The sequence below is a fragment of the Apodemus sylvaticus genome, chromosome 2 (genome assembly GCF_947179515.1).
Source record: "Apodemus sylvaticus chromosome 2, mApoSyl1.1, whole genome shotgun sequence".
Lineage (NCBI taxonomy): Eukaryota > Metazoa > Chordata > Mammalia > Rodentia > Muridae > Apodemus > Apodemus sylvaticus.
The window spans coordinates 41,059,064-41,073,261 of NC_067473.1; the positions used below are offsets into that span (position 1 = coordinate 41,059,064).

The 14,198-nt window shown below is 40.9% G+C and overlaps 1 protein-coding gene across 1 annotated transcript; it reads left to right on the forward strand.

Annotated features, from left to right (window-relative positions):
- The first annotated feature begins 5,807 nt into the window (after nucleotides 1-5,807).
- On the forward strand, nucleotides 5,808-13,468 carry Cav2 (caveolin 2). Its single transcript, XM_052173261.1, has 3 exons — nucleotides 5,808-6,366; nucleotides 6,709-6,896; nucleotides 11,360-13,468. The coding sequence occupies exons 1-3, from the start codon at nucleotides 6,217-6,219 to the stop codon at nucleotides 11,508-11,510; spliced, it is 489 nt and encodes a 162-aa protein (XP_052029221.1). The 5' UTR covers nucleotides 5,808-6,216; the 3' UTR covers nucleotides 11,511-13,468.
- Nucleotides 13,469-14,198: the final 730 nt, after the last annotated feature.

The following is a 14,198-nucleotide window of genomic DNA, read 5'->3' on the forward strand; positions in this document are numbered from 1 at the left end:
CCATATTTCTCACCCTTTAAACTTCAAGTGGTCCAGAGCTTTCCTGACCTGGCCTGTCTTGCCTATTCTAGATTAGACATGTTTTTTATGGATTGGCATTAATTTTAAATGAAAGCTGAAAAATATTTGTAAATAAGAGAACCTGGGTCCTGGGGAGACGGATCCATGGGTGTGAGATTTATGACTGGCAACTCGAAAGGACCTAGAAATCATGTAGGATTTCCCGACATGCTTGTAAGGTGTTAAATAGATTAGATTAACTTCTGGCAAGCCCAAGAGAGATTATCTAGATTAGGTTACTTGAAACATAGGACAATCCACCCTAACTGTGCACGGTACCATTCCATGAGCTGGGTCTCAGACTGAATAAAAGGAGGCAGAGAGCAGAGCACAGGTATGCCTCCTTCTCTCTTTCCTTACTGTGGATGCAATGTAACCAGCTGCCTTGGGGGTGGGGGTGGGGGAGTGGGGGGGTTCCTGGCACCATGACTTCTCCACCACACTATACAGTAGCATCTGCATCCTTAAGCTGTTCTTGTGTCATACTTGATCATACCAAGGAGAAAGTAACCCAGATGGCAAGTAAACGGCTAGCTGTGCAAGCCTGAGGATGTCAAGTCAGATCCCAGCAGGCATGTGAAGTCTGGGTTGTGTGACATGCATTGCAGACCTAGGCTGGGGATGCTAAGACAGGTGAATCCTCGGGGCTTGCTCGACAGCCTTCTACCCAAAACAGTGAGTTCCAGATTCTCTAAAAGACTCTGTCTCAAAAGAAAGTAAACATCATAAGCAAAAGGAAGCAGCTCCTAACCTCTGACCTCCATGCCTTAATGCAGGGACAAGTGTACCTCCACACGCATATGCATACAGAAACACATGCATGTCCATGCCTGCATACAAATGCAAAGAAAGAATTTACTATTACTACTACTACTACTACTACTACTACTACTACTACTACTACTCACAAAACAGTCTTAAATCTGAGCTGTAATATTTTGTGTTTTGTTCAAACTAAAATCTGAAAGCCCCAGCAGGATGGGTCTACAGCTTAAGGCGCTTGTTGCCAAGCCTAAAAACTAGCATTGCATCCCTGAGACTGAAACTGTGAAGAAAGAGTGCCAAACCTCCCATGCTGTCCTCTGACCTCCACATATGTGCTGTGGCATGCATATGCAAAATTAATAATAAAATTATTTATTAATTAATAAAACTTTAATAAAAGTATTTATCCCCAAAACAAGAAAGTAGCTTGATGACCCATAGTGTATTGGGAAACGACTAAAGCACAGTTTTGCAAAAACTAGGATCCCGCCTGAATATAGAGGAAATTACACTTCTTAAACGTCTAACTTAAAGTTAGTGCTCACCAAAGCTTAATGAGCTCCTACTTCATGTTCCGGAAAGATAAACTATCAAAGTGCTATAGAGATGTCTTTTTAATATATACAGCACTCCAGATGTCAATGAGAGATACTTAGAAGGCTAAACAGGAAAATCCTTTACTTATGGAAAACAGGATAAAATAAAGCTAAAATTAATTGTGCTGCATTGTTCTGAATGAGAATAGAATGACTTATCCAATCACCATCAACAGTGAATACAGAATTCTCAAGACCGCACTGGTGCCCTGCTATATCTAAGAGCTAGGCTTTCTCACACAAAAAATGATTCTGAATATTCCTGTGTATGACATTTTTTCAGGCAGGAGGGGGGCCTATTTGAAGCAAACACAATATTAAGCTGCCACCAATCCCAAACAAACTAATCTGCCTTAATATTAAACCAAAAATTCCTGGTCACGAATGCAAGACTTTTAACATGAGACAGGGAGAAAAAGGCAAGTGACATGTAAAAAACAAAACAAACAACAACATAAAAAAAAAAAACTGAGGAAATCCTCATTAAGTATCTTGTACCACTTCACATGTGTGACAGTTGAGGAACTTTAAGGACAAACACCTATCTGATATCTTACACTTCAGGTTGCAGGATCCATTGTCAGGAGATAGGGGGTGGTAGGGGAAGAGGGTTAAGTGAGGAGAGGAAAAGGTATGAGAAACACACACATACACATATGCACATAAACACACACCCCCACACATACACACACATAAACACAAATACACACAAAGACAGAACATACACACACACAACACACATGCACACACAGACACACTCAATACACCCAACACACACAGAACACACACATACACATACACACACAGCATACACATATACATACAACACACCCACATACACATACAATACACACACAACACACACACAACACACACACACACACACGCACACTATTTAAAAAATTACTTATTCAAAATCCACTGTGCCATGGAGAGACCAGCTCAAACAAGAAGAAGCAACAATGTTTCCAAATTTCTCGAGCTTTGTCCTGTGACAACAAAAACCTGATAAACAGCTGCTTTGTTTGTCTTCTAACAGTGACATGGATTCCTAAATTAAAGTCACCTCAAACTTGGGGAAATTATTGGATAGGTGAGATTTGCCAAAATCCCATAATTTCATACAATCTTAAGATGAAATGTAAAGGATCAAGACATTCCCAAATTTACCATTTTCTAGATATAACTAACTAAATAACCCATACCTTTGTGAAGAAAAGTGTAGGAGGCATGGTAAGCAGGCAAGGCTTGAAAGTTGCTTCTGGGGGGTCTCTCGATGGGTCTGTGTATCCCTTAACCAATACCAATGTTGTACTGAAACTTTCAGTACTGATTATTTTGAAAATCTTAAAGAAGAGATAAGGCCATTACATTTAACTTTTTTATATAAATATAAATGCAATGTTGAACTTAGCTTTTTGTAGATATGAAGATGCTTCACAATTAAAATCAGGCTTTCTGATAAATTATTAGTACAATTCCAAACTTTGTCTTAAGCAGGGGCTTATTAATGTGCAGCGAGGTCTCCGTTTTTCCTGTTCATGTGACATCTTTCAATAGTGGTGAATTCTGTGGTTTTCAGACCCAGGAAATGCGGGGAAAGGTGACTTGGGTCCTCAGGGGGCATTTGGCAATGTCTGGAAACATTTGGTGTTGTCATGACTGGGCAGTATCATCTGCAGCTTGAGAGGCAGAAGCCAGGGATGTTGCTCAACGTACAGTTCTTGGGACAAGCCCTCAAAGCACAGGCTGATCTGGTGGAATATGCCAATAATGCTGAAGTTGAGCAAGCCTCCTCTAACCCAAGTGCCTTAAATATCAAGAAAGTGTTTCCCCGAGTAACCAGTTCCACGAATTGCCAAGGAGCAAAGTGGTGTGCGAGCAGTACGGGGCCCCGAGAAAATATGTTTGTGATTTGAGAGGAAAACTGAAGAGAAAATCTGATTTTATTCATATGTGTATTCACAAACACATTACAATAATCCAGAAAAGGATCTTCTTTCTTACAGTGTAAGGAGAAAGCGAAGGAAGAAAATCCTACTTGCAAATATTAATCTATGATCAAGTTGTACTCCCCCATTATCTTAATAAGACATAATATGACATCAGTCTTTTTAGAAGGCAAGGTACATAATGATATCAAGAAAAAGACAGCATCAGCATTGATTTTATATGAAATTTAATGTCTCCTTCCTTACAATTGAACGTGTTTTTGAGGCTACTTGGAAGGTAATCCCGCATGCTGGAAGATGCTAGTGTGGGCTCAGCCATCTAGCTGTAACATCTTCTTTACTTTTTTCTTTCTTGGAAAAAATCTATCAGTTTAGCATGAATAAGACCATCTTTACTGTGGGAATGAAGCTGGTTTAATCCCCTTGAGGATAATGGTCACTGCCATGATCTAAGAATATTCTATATCAATTTATAGAAATGTTTTTAAAACACTGGAATGAACCAGGCAAGAATGTCATTAAAATAAGAGTGTCATCAAGTCCCAGCCCATGGTAGAGGGATATATTCAGTAAGTCAACATGTGAGTTTTCTTCTGTTGAATTCTTCATAGAATACACCAAATCTAGACAGGTTCTATTTTTAGCATGGGCTTCAAAGACATCTTTTATAAATACCTATAATTTTACAAATGAATCTATAACTGTAACTGCCCAATAAAGGGCATGGCAGCTTTACCTCTCCATGGCCTTCTGTCTCCACTGCCTGAACACTCAGCAATTATTTGCAACAGTTCTTCCAACTGCCCTAAGGAGAGCGATGGAAATGTGAGGGGTATCCCAAAGACTTGGAAGGGACAAAGTCCCAGTGCCAGATGTCTGGCCACCACCCTGACTGCAGCTGTGATTCTTCTTCTTCTTCTTCTTCTTCTTCTTCTTCTTCTTCTTCTTCTTCTTCTTCTTCTTCTTCTTCTTCTTCTTCTTCTTCTTCTCCTCCTCCTCCTCCTCCTCCTCCTCCTCCTCCTTCTCCTCCTCCTCCTTCTTCCTCCTCCTCCTTCTCCTTCTTCCTCCTCCTCCTTCTCCTCCTTCCTCCTCCTCCTCCTCCTTCCTCCTCCTCCTCCTTCTTTCTTCTTCCTTCTTCTTCTTTCTTTCTTCTTCTCTGTCTCCCTGTCTCTGTTTCTGTCTCCTTCTCCTTCTTCTGAGAGAGAGAGACAGAGACAGAGAGAGAGAGAGAGAGAGAGAGAGAGAGAGAGAGAGAGAGAGAGAGAGAGATTACAACTTTGAGGAAATGTAAGGCTTTACAAAAGATTATTTGGATATAAACTACCTTTTCCAGATCCTGATAATCAATATGATGTCCTCCCCTTCAAACTCCTGCCTCCTGGGGGCAGCATCCAGACCCTATCTATCTGATTCTCAGAAAGTCCGAATGAATGCAGGAGTGTGAAATGCTGAGAAAACAGAGAGTCTATACCACCCTTTGAATTCAAAAGGACTTAAATAAGGCCAGGAGGGTCAAGTATAATTCAAGGGGAGGACAAGGCTTGAGAAACAGGACTCCATGATGGAGAGAGGGAAAGGAGAAACCTCCAGGACCTGGGATTCAACCTTGTGATGTTCTGCACTACAGCCACACTGCCCCACACACTACTGTGGCAGAAGATACATTCCTTATTCAACTATGACATTTAGAGTTCTGTCTTCAGAATATGTTCCCTGGTCAGTTCCCCGGGTTGTTTGGTTGGTTGTTTTGTAACTTTTCTGACTCTCCAAATAGCTGTTCCTTCTCCAAAGTAACCTTCAAATGCAATTCCTACCAGTGCTTTGATTTGTGCAGCAGACTCTAAAGCTGGCTGCCCACAGCAGTGCCTACTCTTTGGTACCATCTCTTGGGCTCTGGGCAAGCTGCAAACATCATTCTATATTCACCGAATTCCTTCTTCCCGCAGGCAAAGTTTAAGGTTACCAGCTGGCAAACTCTTTATGCCAACTCCTCCCTCCTGAAGCTCCCGAGACAATGGTCAGCGGGCTCACCGACGTACCATGGTGTGGTCATGTGCTTCTGTTTACGATCGATGCTCCTGTGATGGCATTACAGATCTGTCTGCGCGGTATTAATTCCTGCAGTCTTTGAACAAAATCCTGACTCAAGGGAAAATCCAAAGTTAGTTGTATTTTGGAGGCAGAGGTGCAGACCTATCCTTGGGATATGATGGCACAGACTCCTATAACAACTTACATAACCAACTCTGGGGGCGGGGAGCAGAAGGGCTCCTGGAGTCCATCGGTTGTCAATAAGGTTCGCTTGGCTCCTTGCCTTGCAATTCAGTAACAATGCTTGCTGTGAGTTGGGGACCAAGCAAAAGTTATGAATTTACATCTCATTCTCTCAAAATAGCTCTGAGGAGCAGGTGCCACAACTCTACCCCAAGCAGTGGACTATGTAGACTTTCCCAATGCTTGCTCCCTAGTACCACCAGACTTTCTTCCAGTGCACACACCTCCCTGACCAATCCTCCTGCCTTTAAGCATCCCGGTCCGGAACTGGTAGCCAAGTGGCCCGGGAGGTCTGCTTTGCCTGGTTTCACCAAGCCAAGAGATGACTCATCAAGCCGGTTCCCGGGCTCCTTGGGGCTCTGGCAAGCAACAGGAGAGGTGCCCTCCCTCCCCGTAGGCCCGGCGGGGCGGGGCGGGGCTCGGCCAGCCTAGGCTGGGAGCGGGAACCGGCAGCGGGAAGCGGCCGCCACCCGGGCAGCCAAGGCAGGGCGGGGCTGGGCGCCACGGGAAGGGGAGGCCAGGCTGCCTAAGGACCGAGCGACCGAGCCACTCTCGCAACGTCAGCCACGATGGGGCTGGAGACCGAGAAGGCTGATGTGCAGCTCTTCCTGGCTGAGGACGCCTACAGCCACCACAGTGTTGTTGACTATGCAGATCCCGAGAAGTATGTCGACTCGAGTCACGACCGGGATCCTCACCGACTCAACTCTCATCTCAAGGTGAGTTTCACCTGGGCTGGAAGCTGCTGCGGGTCCCTTGTATGCTGCAGGAGGATGACTCTTCAACTTCTCCCCAGTAGTGGGAATAGTTGGTCCCACTGCTCCTGCTGGTCCCTTTGGCACTCTGACCTGGTCCTCGCAAGCCTTCAGGATCCCTGCACAGCCAGGAATGTGTGTCCAATTCCTGTGTGCCCAGGAAAAGCCAGGTGGCCTTTGCTTCGGACTTCCCCTGTTTAAAGTGCTTCTGCCCCCTCCCCCGCCCCCCACAACTCTGTCCCCACCCCCACCCCCATCCCCAGCCCTACCTCTGACAGGTTAGATAACTGCATCTTGTCTCTGCAGCTAGGCTTCGAGGATCTGATTGCAGAACCTGAGACTACACACTCCTTTGACAAAGTGTGGATCTGCAGCCATGCCCTCTTTGAAATCAGCAAATATGTGATCTACAAGTTCCTGACGGTATTTCTGGCCATCCCCTTGGCTTTCGTGGCTGGTATCCTGTTTGCTACCCTCAGCTGTCTGCACATCTGGTGAGAAGGGACACACGGGGTGGTTCTGTCTTCTGAAGCTTACAGAACTTTTTGCCACCTGCCCTCTGCTATTGCTATCTCCCAGGTCTGTTTGCAGAAAAAAAGCTTACATTAGTTCCCAAGGGTAACAAGACCTGAGAAATTTCATAGGACAGTGTGCTTTCTTTAGAATAATAGTCCCGGCTGAGAGAGTTTAAACAGAAGGAAGCAGGGGCCTCTTTCCTGGGTGTGATTTTTCCTTCCATGCAGAAGGCTGAGTTGAGTACAGAGGTGGGGGCTGAAAAGCCACTTCCTGTCACAGGCTGCTCTCTCTAGGGCCTGTTGTGACTTGTGCCTGTGTTTCTGGGCAGGTCCTTTCCGCCTTTCACTGACTTTTATTCAGTTACCATCTGTGCTTGGGCAAAACAAACGTGATCTCAGAGCAAAACAGCACTGACAGTCTGACCCACAGAGACCAGCAGGCTTTCGTAAACAGTGATGTGGCCTGGGCCACTCAAGTCTTGCTATTGGTAAATGACAAGCATGAACCCAGGGGAGATGTGTTTACAATGATGGGTTACACACCTATCATTGACAAATAAAATTGTAAGCCATCAGACAAGGAGATAGGCCATAGTTTCACCTGTAAAGCACAAAAGAAAATGCCATCTTGTTACAAGGAAAAGAAATATGGAAACCAATCAAATGTTGATGGGATGTCTGTAAAGTTATTCACCTTCAAATTGCACCATAAGCTTTACAGACCATTTTCAAGCACTCAAACTTTCCTTAAAGGAAACAGCACATTCCTTCAGGAAATTCGTTTGTGTTAAAGGTTATCTACTTTGTTCAAGGAATCATCCCCAGCGATGCAATAGTTTCAAGCTGGTACCTCAAGGTGGACCTGGTGACACCTGTGACCCTAGATAATACCCTCTAGTTTTTCACATTGTAGGGCATTGCCACACCCCAGTGCAGGCTCAGTGTTCAGGAGTTATCCAGTTCACCCCTTCTTTCAGTCTTTACTTACACTTTGTCCCGTTAGCTAGCTGGTTCTGCACGGCACGCCTTTGGCCTATGAGGTGCTCAGCTTCACTGGACTGGGACACAAACGTTTCTTCAGTTGGCACATCCATCACCTGGGAGGGGGATTTAAAAACAAATGCAAATGGTGAGAGGACATAGTGAGCCCCAGTGGAGAACCTGGGAAACAAGGGTGACTTTGTGAGGGGAAGGAATCTGAAGACCAAAAGAAGATACAAATGCAGATGACGACGAGAGGATAAACAAAGAATGTCAAGTCAATCGCTCCAGGCTGTAAGCAGTCTCCTTGAAAGGGCCAAAAGCTTGCCAGAGAAGTGAAACGCTTTGCTTCTGCGTATGTGCAGGTCCACACAAGCATGTGAATATTATCTCATATTGCACATTCCCATCCATGTGATTTTTCACATGCCTAAATCAACATATAAAACTGAACTTTCCCAATTGACTAAAATCACCAACCGAAAAACTAAATCTGTAATTTTTTTTTTTTACTTTCAAAAACAGGAAAAGATAGAGGACCCATAACATATTGTGACATGTTAGCTCTGATGCTCTCTGTGAATACAGAATAGAGGTTTATTGATAGCACTAGGTCTTCTCACAGCTTTGGGGGAAGAATTGAAAAAGAAAAAAAAAGATGTTCTCATTTGCTAAATAGTGGAAAGATATGAACAGTTCAGTGTTCGACAGTGAGCGAAATGACGCTTCTCCCTGCCTGTCTTCCCTGAGAGTGGGAGGAGCCTGGTGTCCGGCCTCCACTAGTGAATCATCATGCCACTTGCCTTTGAGACATAGAATATGTATTATTTAACTTCAGCTCCTTTCTCAAATTGTATTCATGGGAGACATTAATATTTAACTGTCACCTGCTTGTCACGGGGTAGCTATGACTCGGTGCTTAAATGTTACGCCTCACCTTCATGAGACAGTTAGATCAATAGATTGCATGCCCCTAACATAGAAGCTGGATCGACTGGACGGTTTACAGAAGAGTAAACTTGCCTGAGCGCACTTGGCTTTTTGTTTTTGTTTTCATCTTTTTCAGGCATTTATTTTATATTTCTAAAACAGAGGGCTCTTCATTATTTAACCACAGTTGAGAAAATAAAAACTAAACGGGCTTCTAACCAAGTCACAATGTCACCACGAACCTAATTCTATATTTTTGGTTTTGGCTGTTGTTATTGTCAGGACAGAGGTTATTTGGTTTATTAGTTGTTTTGTAGCAACACAGAGATCACTATGTTGCCTGATTAGCTTTGAACTCCTGGGCCCAAGCAGTACTGGTATCCAATAGATGGAACTACAACTACACGTCACAACAGGTACATTTCAGATTGTCTGCCCAAGTAAATAACAAAAATTAAATTATAAACATCTGATTATACTGGACCTTCAGTCAAGTGTTTGGGTCATTAGGACTGGTGAGTTGATTTTATTTGATGCCTTTGTCAGATCCTCTTACCATTAAGCGCTTAGGTTTGCTGTAAATAAACGCATCATAACCGAAGAAACGTCACATCTATACTCTCACTTTTTTCTGGAATGTGATGAAAATAAATGTCAGGTTACTGGAAAAACACTGCTCAGTTTCTCGTTTCCAATACAGCACACTGCTGAGACAACACAGGCTTCAAGACATTGTAATATAGAAACAAATAGTAATCCCCGACCCCAGGCTAGTTGTCCTGGAGTAGCATGGAGGACTGTAGATTAGGCAGGTCACAGAAGCATTTGGTTGGTCCTGCTTCAACACATTTATCACCAGCCTAAGCTGTGTGTACATTTAGGAGAGAAGGGATGTTAAAAACATAATTCAAATTCTACAACCAAGGACTGTGGAACTCTCTGATGCAAAGAGAATAACTTTCAGAAAATAAAATATGCTCACCACATCCAATGAACTAGAATCCTCAGACATGGGCAGCCGGATTTCAGTGAGTCACAGAATGCCCAAGGGCCTTTTAGAGCCCAGAGATATAAGGGGTTATGAAGAGTGAAAAGGATTATCCTAGGGAGAGAACAGAGCACAATTTGTTCAGTGTCAAGTGGATTTGATTAACAAACTTTCAGACATAAACTTCAGATGTCTATTAATTTGAGGTTATTTTGTTAATCTTTTCATTATGTATCCTGATTTCAAAATAGTACTATCGATTAGGATTTATTATATAGCAGTACCATGTGACATCTCAGGGACATGTAATAAGGCTTAGGCCCATAGCTGATTCTGTAAGATTTCCAGTCTCTTGTTAATTTGTGGCAGTGTGTGGAAGTGACATCATGTGAGAAGCATGCAGCATAAGAAATGAAATGTTGCTCTCACTCAACTTTTAGTCAACTGCTTACTTCTAAATGCCCATAATTATTGATCTTACAAAATAAATTGTTACAAATATTTAGCATTTGAAACAAAATATATCATAAATATGGTCTATGTAAATGGCCAGCATGAATAATTCAGTAATCTAAAAACATATTCATCAAACACATAGTTGCTGATCCTTTGGGTTAAAATCAATTGTTAAAGTCAGATTTTAAGAACAAAGCAAAAAAAAAAAAAATCACCTCACCTCCAACTCTCCACCCAGGTAACAATAAAGATTCCATCAAGATTTCTGGAAGAGTTCAGAATTCACAAACACTTCTTTTGCTCAAAGGGGACATTGTTCAGGAGATTACACAAAAAACTAACCTGGGTAATTGAAGAATATTACGCTATCTTAAGAAAAGGTGTACAAACACGTGGGAATAAACATTTACTCTTTTACCTACAGCACACAGGCCTTCTTGGTGAGTGTAATTGCAATGGCGAATAATAATATGGATTCGTCAATGTTGTGAATGGTGATAACAATATAAACTGAACAGATTATTAAATTCATTTCCAAACCAACCATAATGAAAGAGAAATCTAGAAGGGAATCTAGAAGGGAAAACAGAAATATAACTATCTACTTACCAAGATTTTTTGATAAATTTGAAAATAGCTAGGTTTGTTTCAGTACATTAGAAATGCAGCGAAGAAGCTCCCAACCAGACTCGCTACAAGGGAGGCAATGTGAGAGGCCACAGGAAAGGCAGGCAGGAAATAGAACCTCAGAGAAACAGGAAGTGCTTGCCGGTTAAAGTTTCCAGCAGAGATCTGGCAGAGCGATAAACCACGTTGTTTATTTTGGTTTTACCCTTCCACCAGCGTTCAACCAGCAGAAAGAATATTAACATTTATCATCTAGTGCCTGTATACCTGTTAAACGGTGCGCCTCTTGTACCTTTTACCATGCTGTCCACTGTACCTTTATTTATTGTGAACTGTTGAACTGCATTTGAGTTAAGTCATTATTATATTTGTTCATGAATCTGTCAGGCTCCTTACTTGGTAACACAAATTGTTAGTGGTAACATTAATAATGCTTCTATCCCCTCTTTCCCTGTTCTAGGATCCTAATGCCTTTTGTGAAGACCTGCCTAATGGTCTTGCCTTCTGTGCAGACGATATGGAAGAGTGTGACAGATGTTGTCATTGGCCCATTGTGCACAAGTGTGGGACGCACCTTCTCATCTGTCAGCGTGCAACTGAGCCATGACTGACCACTCAGACCCCAGGTCCACAATCTGGATACTGTACAACTTGGTTGGTGTAACACAAACGCACTACTGTACTCTTTCCTTCCCAACTGTTATAATTATTCTTAAGATGGAACCCAGGTTTATCAATGTTTACTGTCAGATCTTTACAAATAATGATTTTCCCACTAAAAGCCAAGGAGTCTCTATCTAATTATATAATGAGAATTGGCAACACTCAATGTAAGAACTGACAGATTTTTGCTTTAGGAAAAATATATACATTTGTAATGATCACTTGATAATGGTCAAAGGGCAACTTCCTCAGACATTAGAGTAATTTTGTGCATAACTTCTCATAAAAGTAAGGAATTTCTCATTTCTTTTCCTCTAAGGGTAACATTATTAAAGCTATTTTTACAGATATAGTTGTAAGGCTAGCTAGAGGTAATATATTCCAACATTCTAGAATCTTTGTGCAGTAACAAAAGCTATACTTATGATAATATCAAATATAATACTACAGATAAATGTGAAAATGTGTTCCTCTGCAATATTATTAGCCTACAAGTCTATTTAACAAGATGTTTTGGTTTTTCGGTATATTGTATACCTAATGCAAGTGTTAGTCTAATGAAATTGCTTTGGAGTTTGTTTTTCTCCTGTTTACTATCTTATTGATCTCATATATAAAGTAAGCATAGCTACCATAGAGTAACTTTCTTTGTAAGACTGTGATGTCGTATATGAAAGTGTTTATAGCTTCTTTGGAATGCAGTGTAAAATGTGCTGTCTAGGGGTCCTCTACAACTGACCCAGCCAATGTTTTGTAACTGGGCTTCATCTGGCTATGACCATAAGACATGCTCTTTTGTTTACTAGAAGTTTTCTCCTGAATAGTTAGAAACTTATTCTGTATTCTACATTCCTATGACTACTTCATTTACTTTCAAGTAATTCTGGTGCTAGTTAATATTTTTATGATAAAGGCTATATCTAAGATCTAAGCACATTTTTTACTTCAGTGGCTAATGTAGAGAATTACCAAGTGCGAGGGTTTATAAAACTTAAGTAGACATGTAAATTTAAAACTAACACTTACAAATTTTCAAGATATTCTCTGGTTAACCCATAAACATTATTTCCTTTTTCAATTCTAGACCTATTTTAGCATTTACTCAGTATGGCTTTTTAATAAATGCTGCATAAAAACTTTCTACATTATAATTATGCAATTTCTCAAATTTCAGAATTATTATCAAAAACCAAATGAGCATTTTCTGGAATATGCTTACGGGTGTCAAATATTCACTGAATGAAGATAAACAATTTTTTTTCAAATTTTCAATTCTGGTCAGTATTATAGGTGATTGATTCGAGATTCTATTGCAGACCAGACAAAAATATATCAAAAGACTAAGTTATAAAACTCATATAAATTGGATGGTAATCATAAAAGAAACATTTCAAAACATCCTTAGGGTATTGTTCCATCCTTGGAAGAAGTCATAGCTTGGTAATGGCCACAAAGCATCACCATTTATGTGACTATGAACATTGTATCATACCGGTTACCAAGGTCAGTCTCATGGCTTTATATTATTTTTGGTAATTTAAGTATTAAACACCTGGATATATTGATTTGTCAAAATTTTAAGAATAAAGTATCAGTTTAATAAATTATAAGCTTCAACATTTTTAAATAATTTTGGCAGATTTTAAAGGCAAATGTATATAATTATATATAAAACCTTTAATTTCTAATATATATGATTACCTTTTTCTGAATAATATTGATTATTTTCAAGTGAACTTTTATTGAAACTTGTCATGAATTATTTTGTCTCAAAAAAATCAAATTATGGATAAAAGGAATCAAAGTTAAATGTGCAAATGTGCAAGTTAAATGTTCTTTTTGAGGGGCAGTTGGAAGTCAGAGGCTAAGAAATTCCCTCTTTATATAATAAACATTTTTAAAAACACTGGATGACTTCATTGACTTTATTATAGTTTGTCTTTCTGCTGCTTGTTTAGAACATCAGGAACTCAGGAGCAGGAACCCTTTTCAAATAAAGTTTATTAAAACCTCCAATAACAAGTACACAAGTTTCTGTTCCAAGATGTGTCTGTCAGGATGAAGAGATGGGTAAATGGTTGCAGTGTTTGCCATACAAGCATAAGGATAGGAGTTTGGATTCCCAGACCCCAGACAGAAGCCATGTAAACTGGGCAGTCCGTCCTTAGCTCCATCATTACAAAGAGAGAAATGGGCTCTCCGGAGCCAGCTGGCAGACTAGTCATAGCCACAAGCTCTGAGGTCATCTGAGAAATCCTGCTTCAGCCAACAAGGTGAATAGTGATAGAAGACTTCCGACATCAAACCTCAGGCCTCTGCATGCATACAGCTGCATGCACAACCATGTACACACGTGTGTGCACGTGAAAGAATGTGGCTGCACACAACACAAATGCACATAAGGAAAAGGAATGTTGTCCTTAAGAATCATGAGACTGATCATTTAGTTCTCTGTTTTCTCTAGACCTTGAAAAGATTCTACATGAAGTTTTCTGTCACTTGATAAGTAATATATGGTCGCTTGCTCACAAACCAACCACTCTCAATCCTTGTAAAGTCTCATGTTGTTAATCCTAAATAAACTGATGTCTCTATTTCTAAGTCTTAAATATGAAAGTGATACCAATATAATTTAC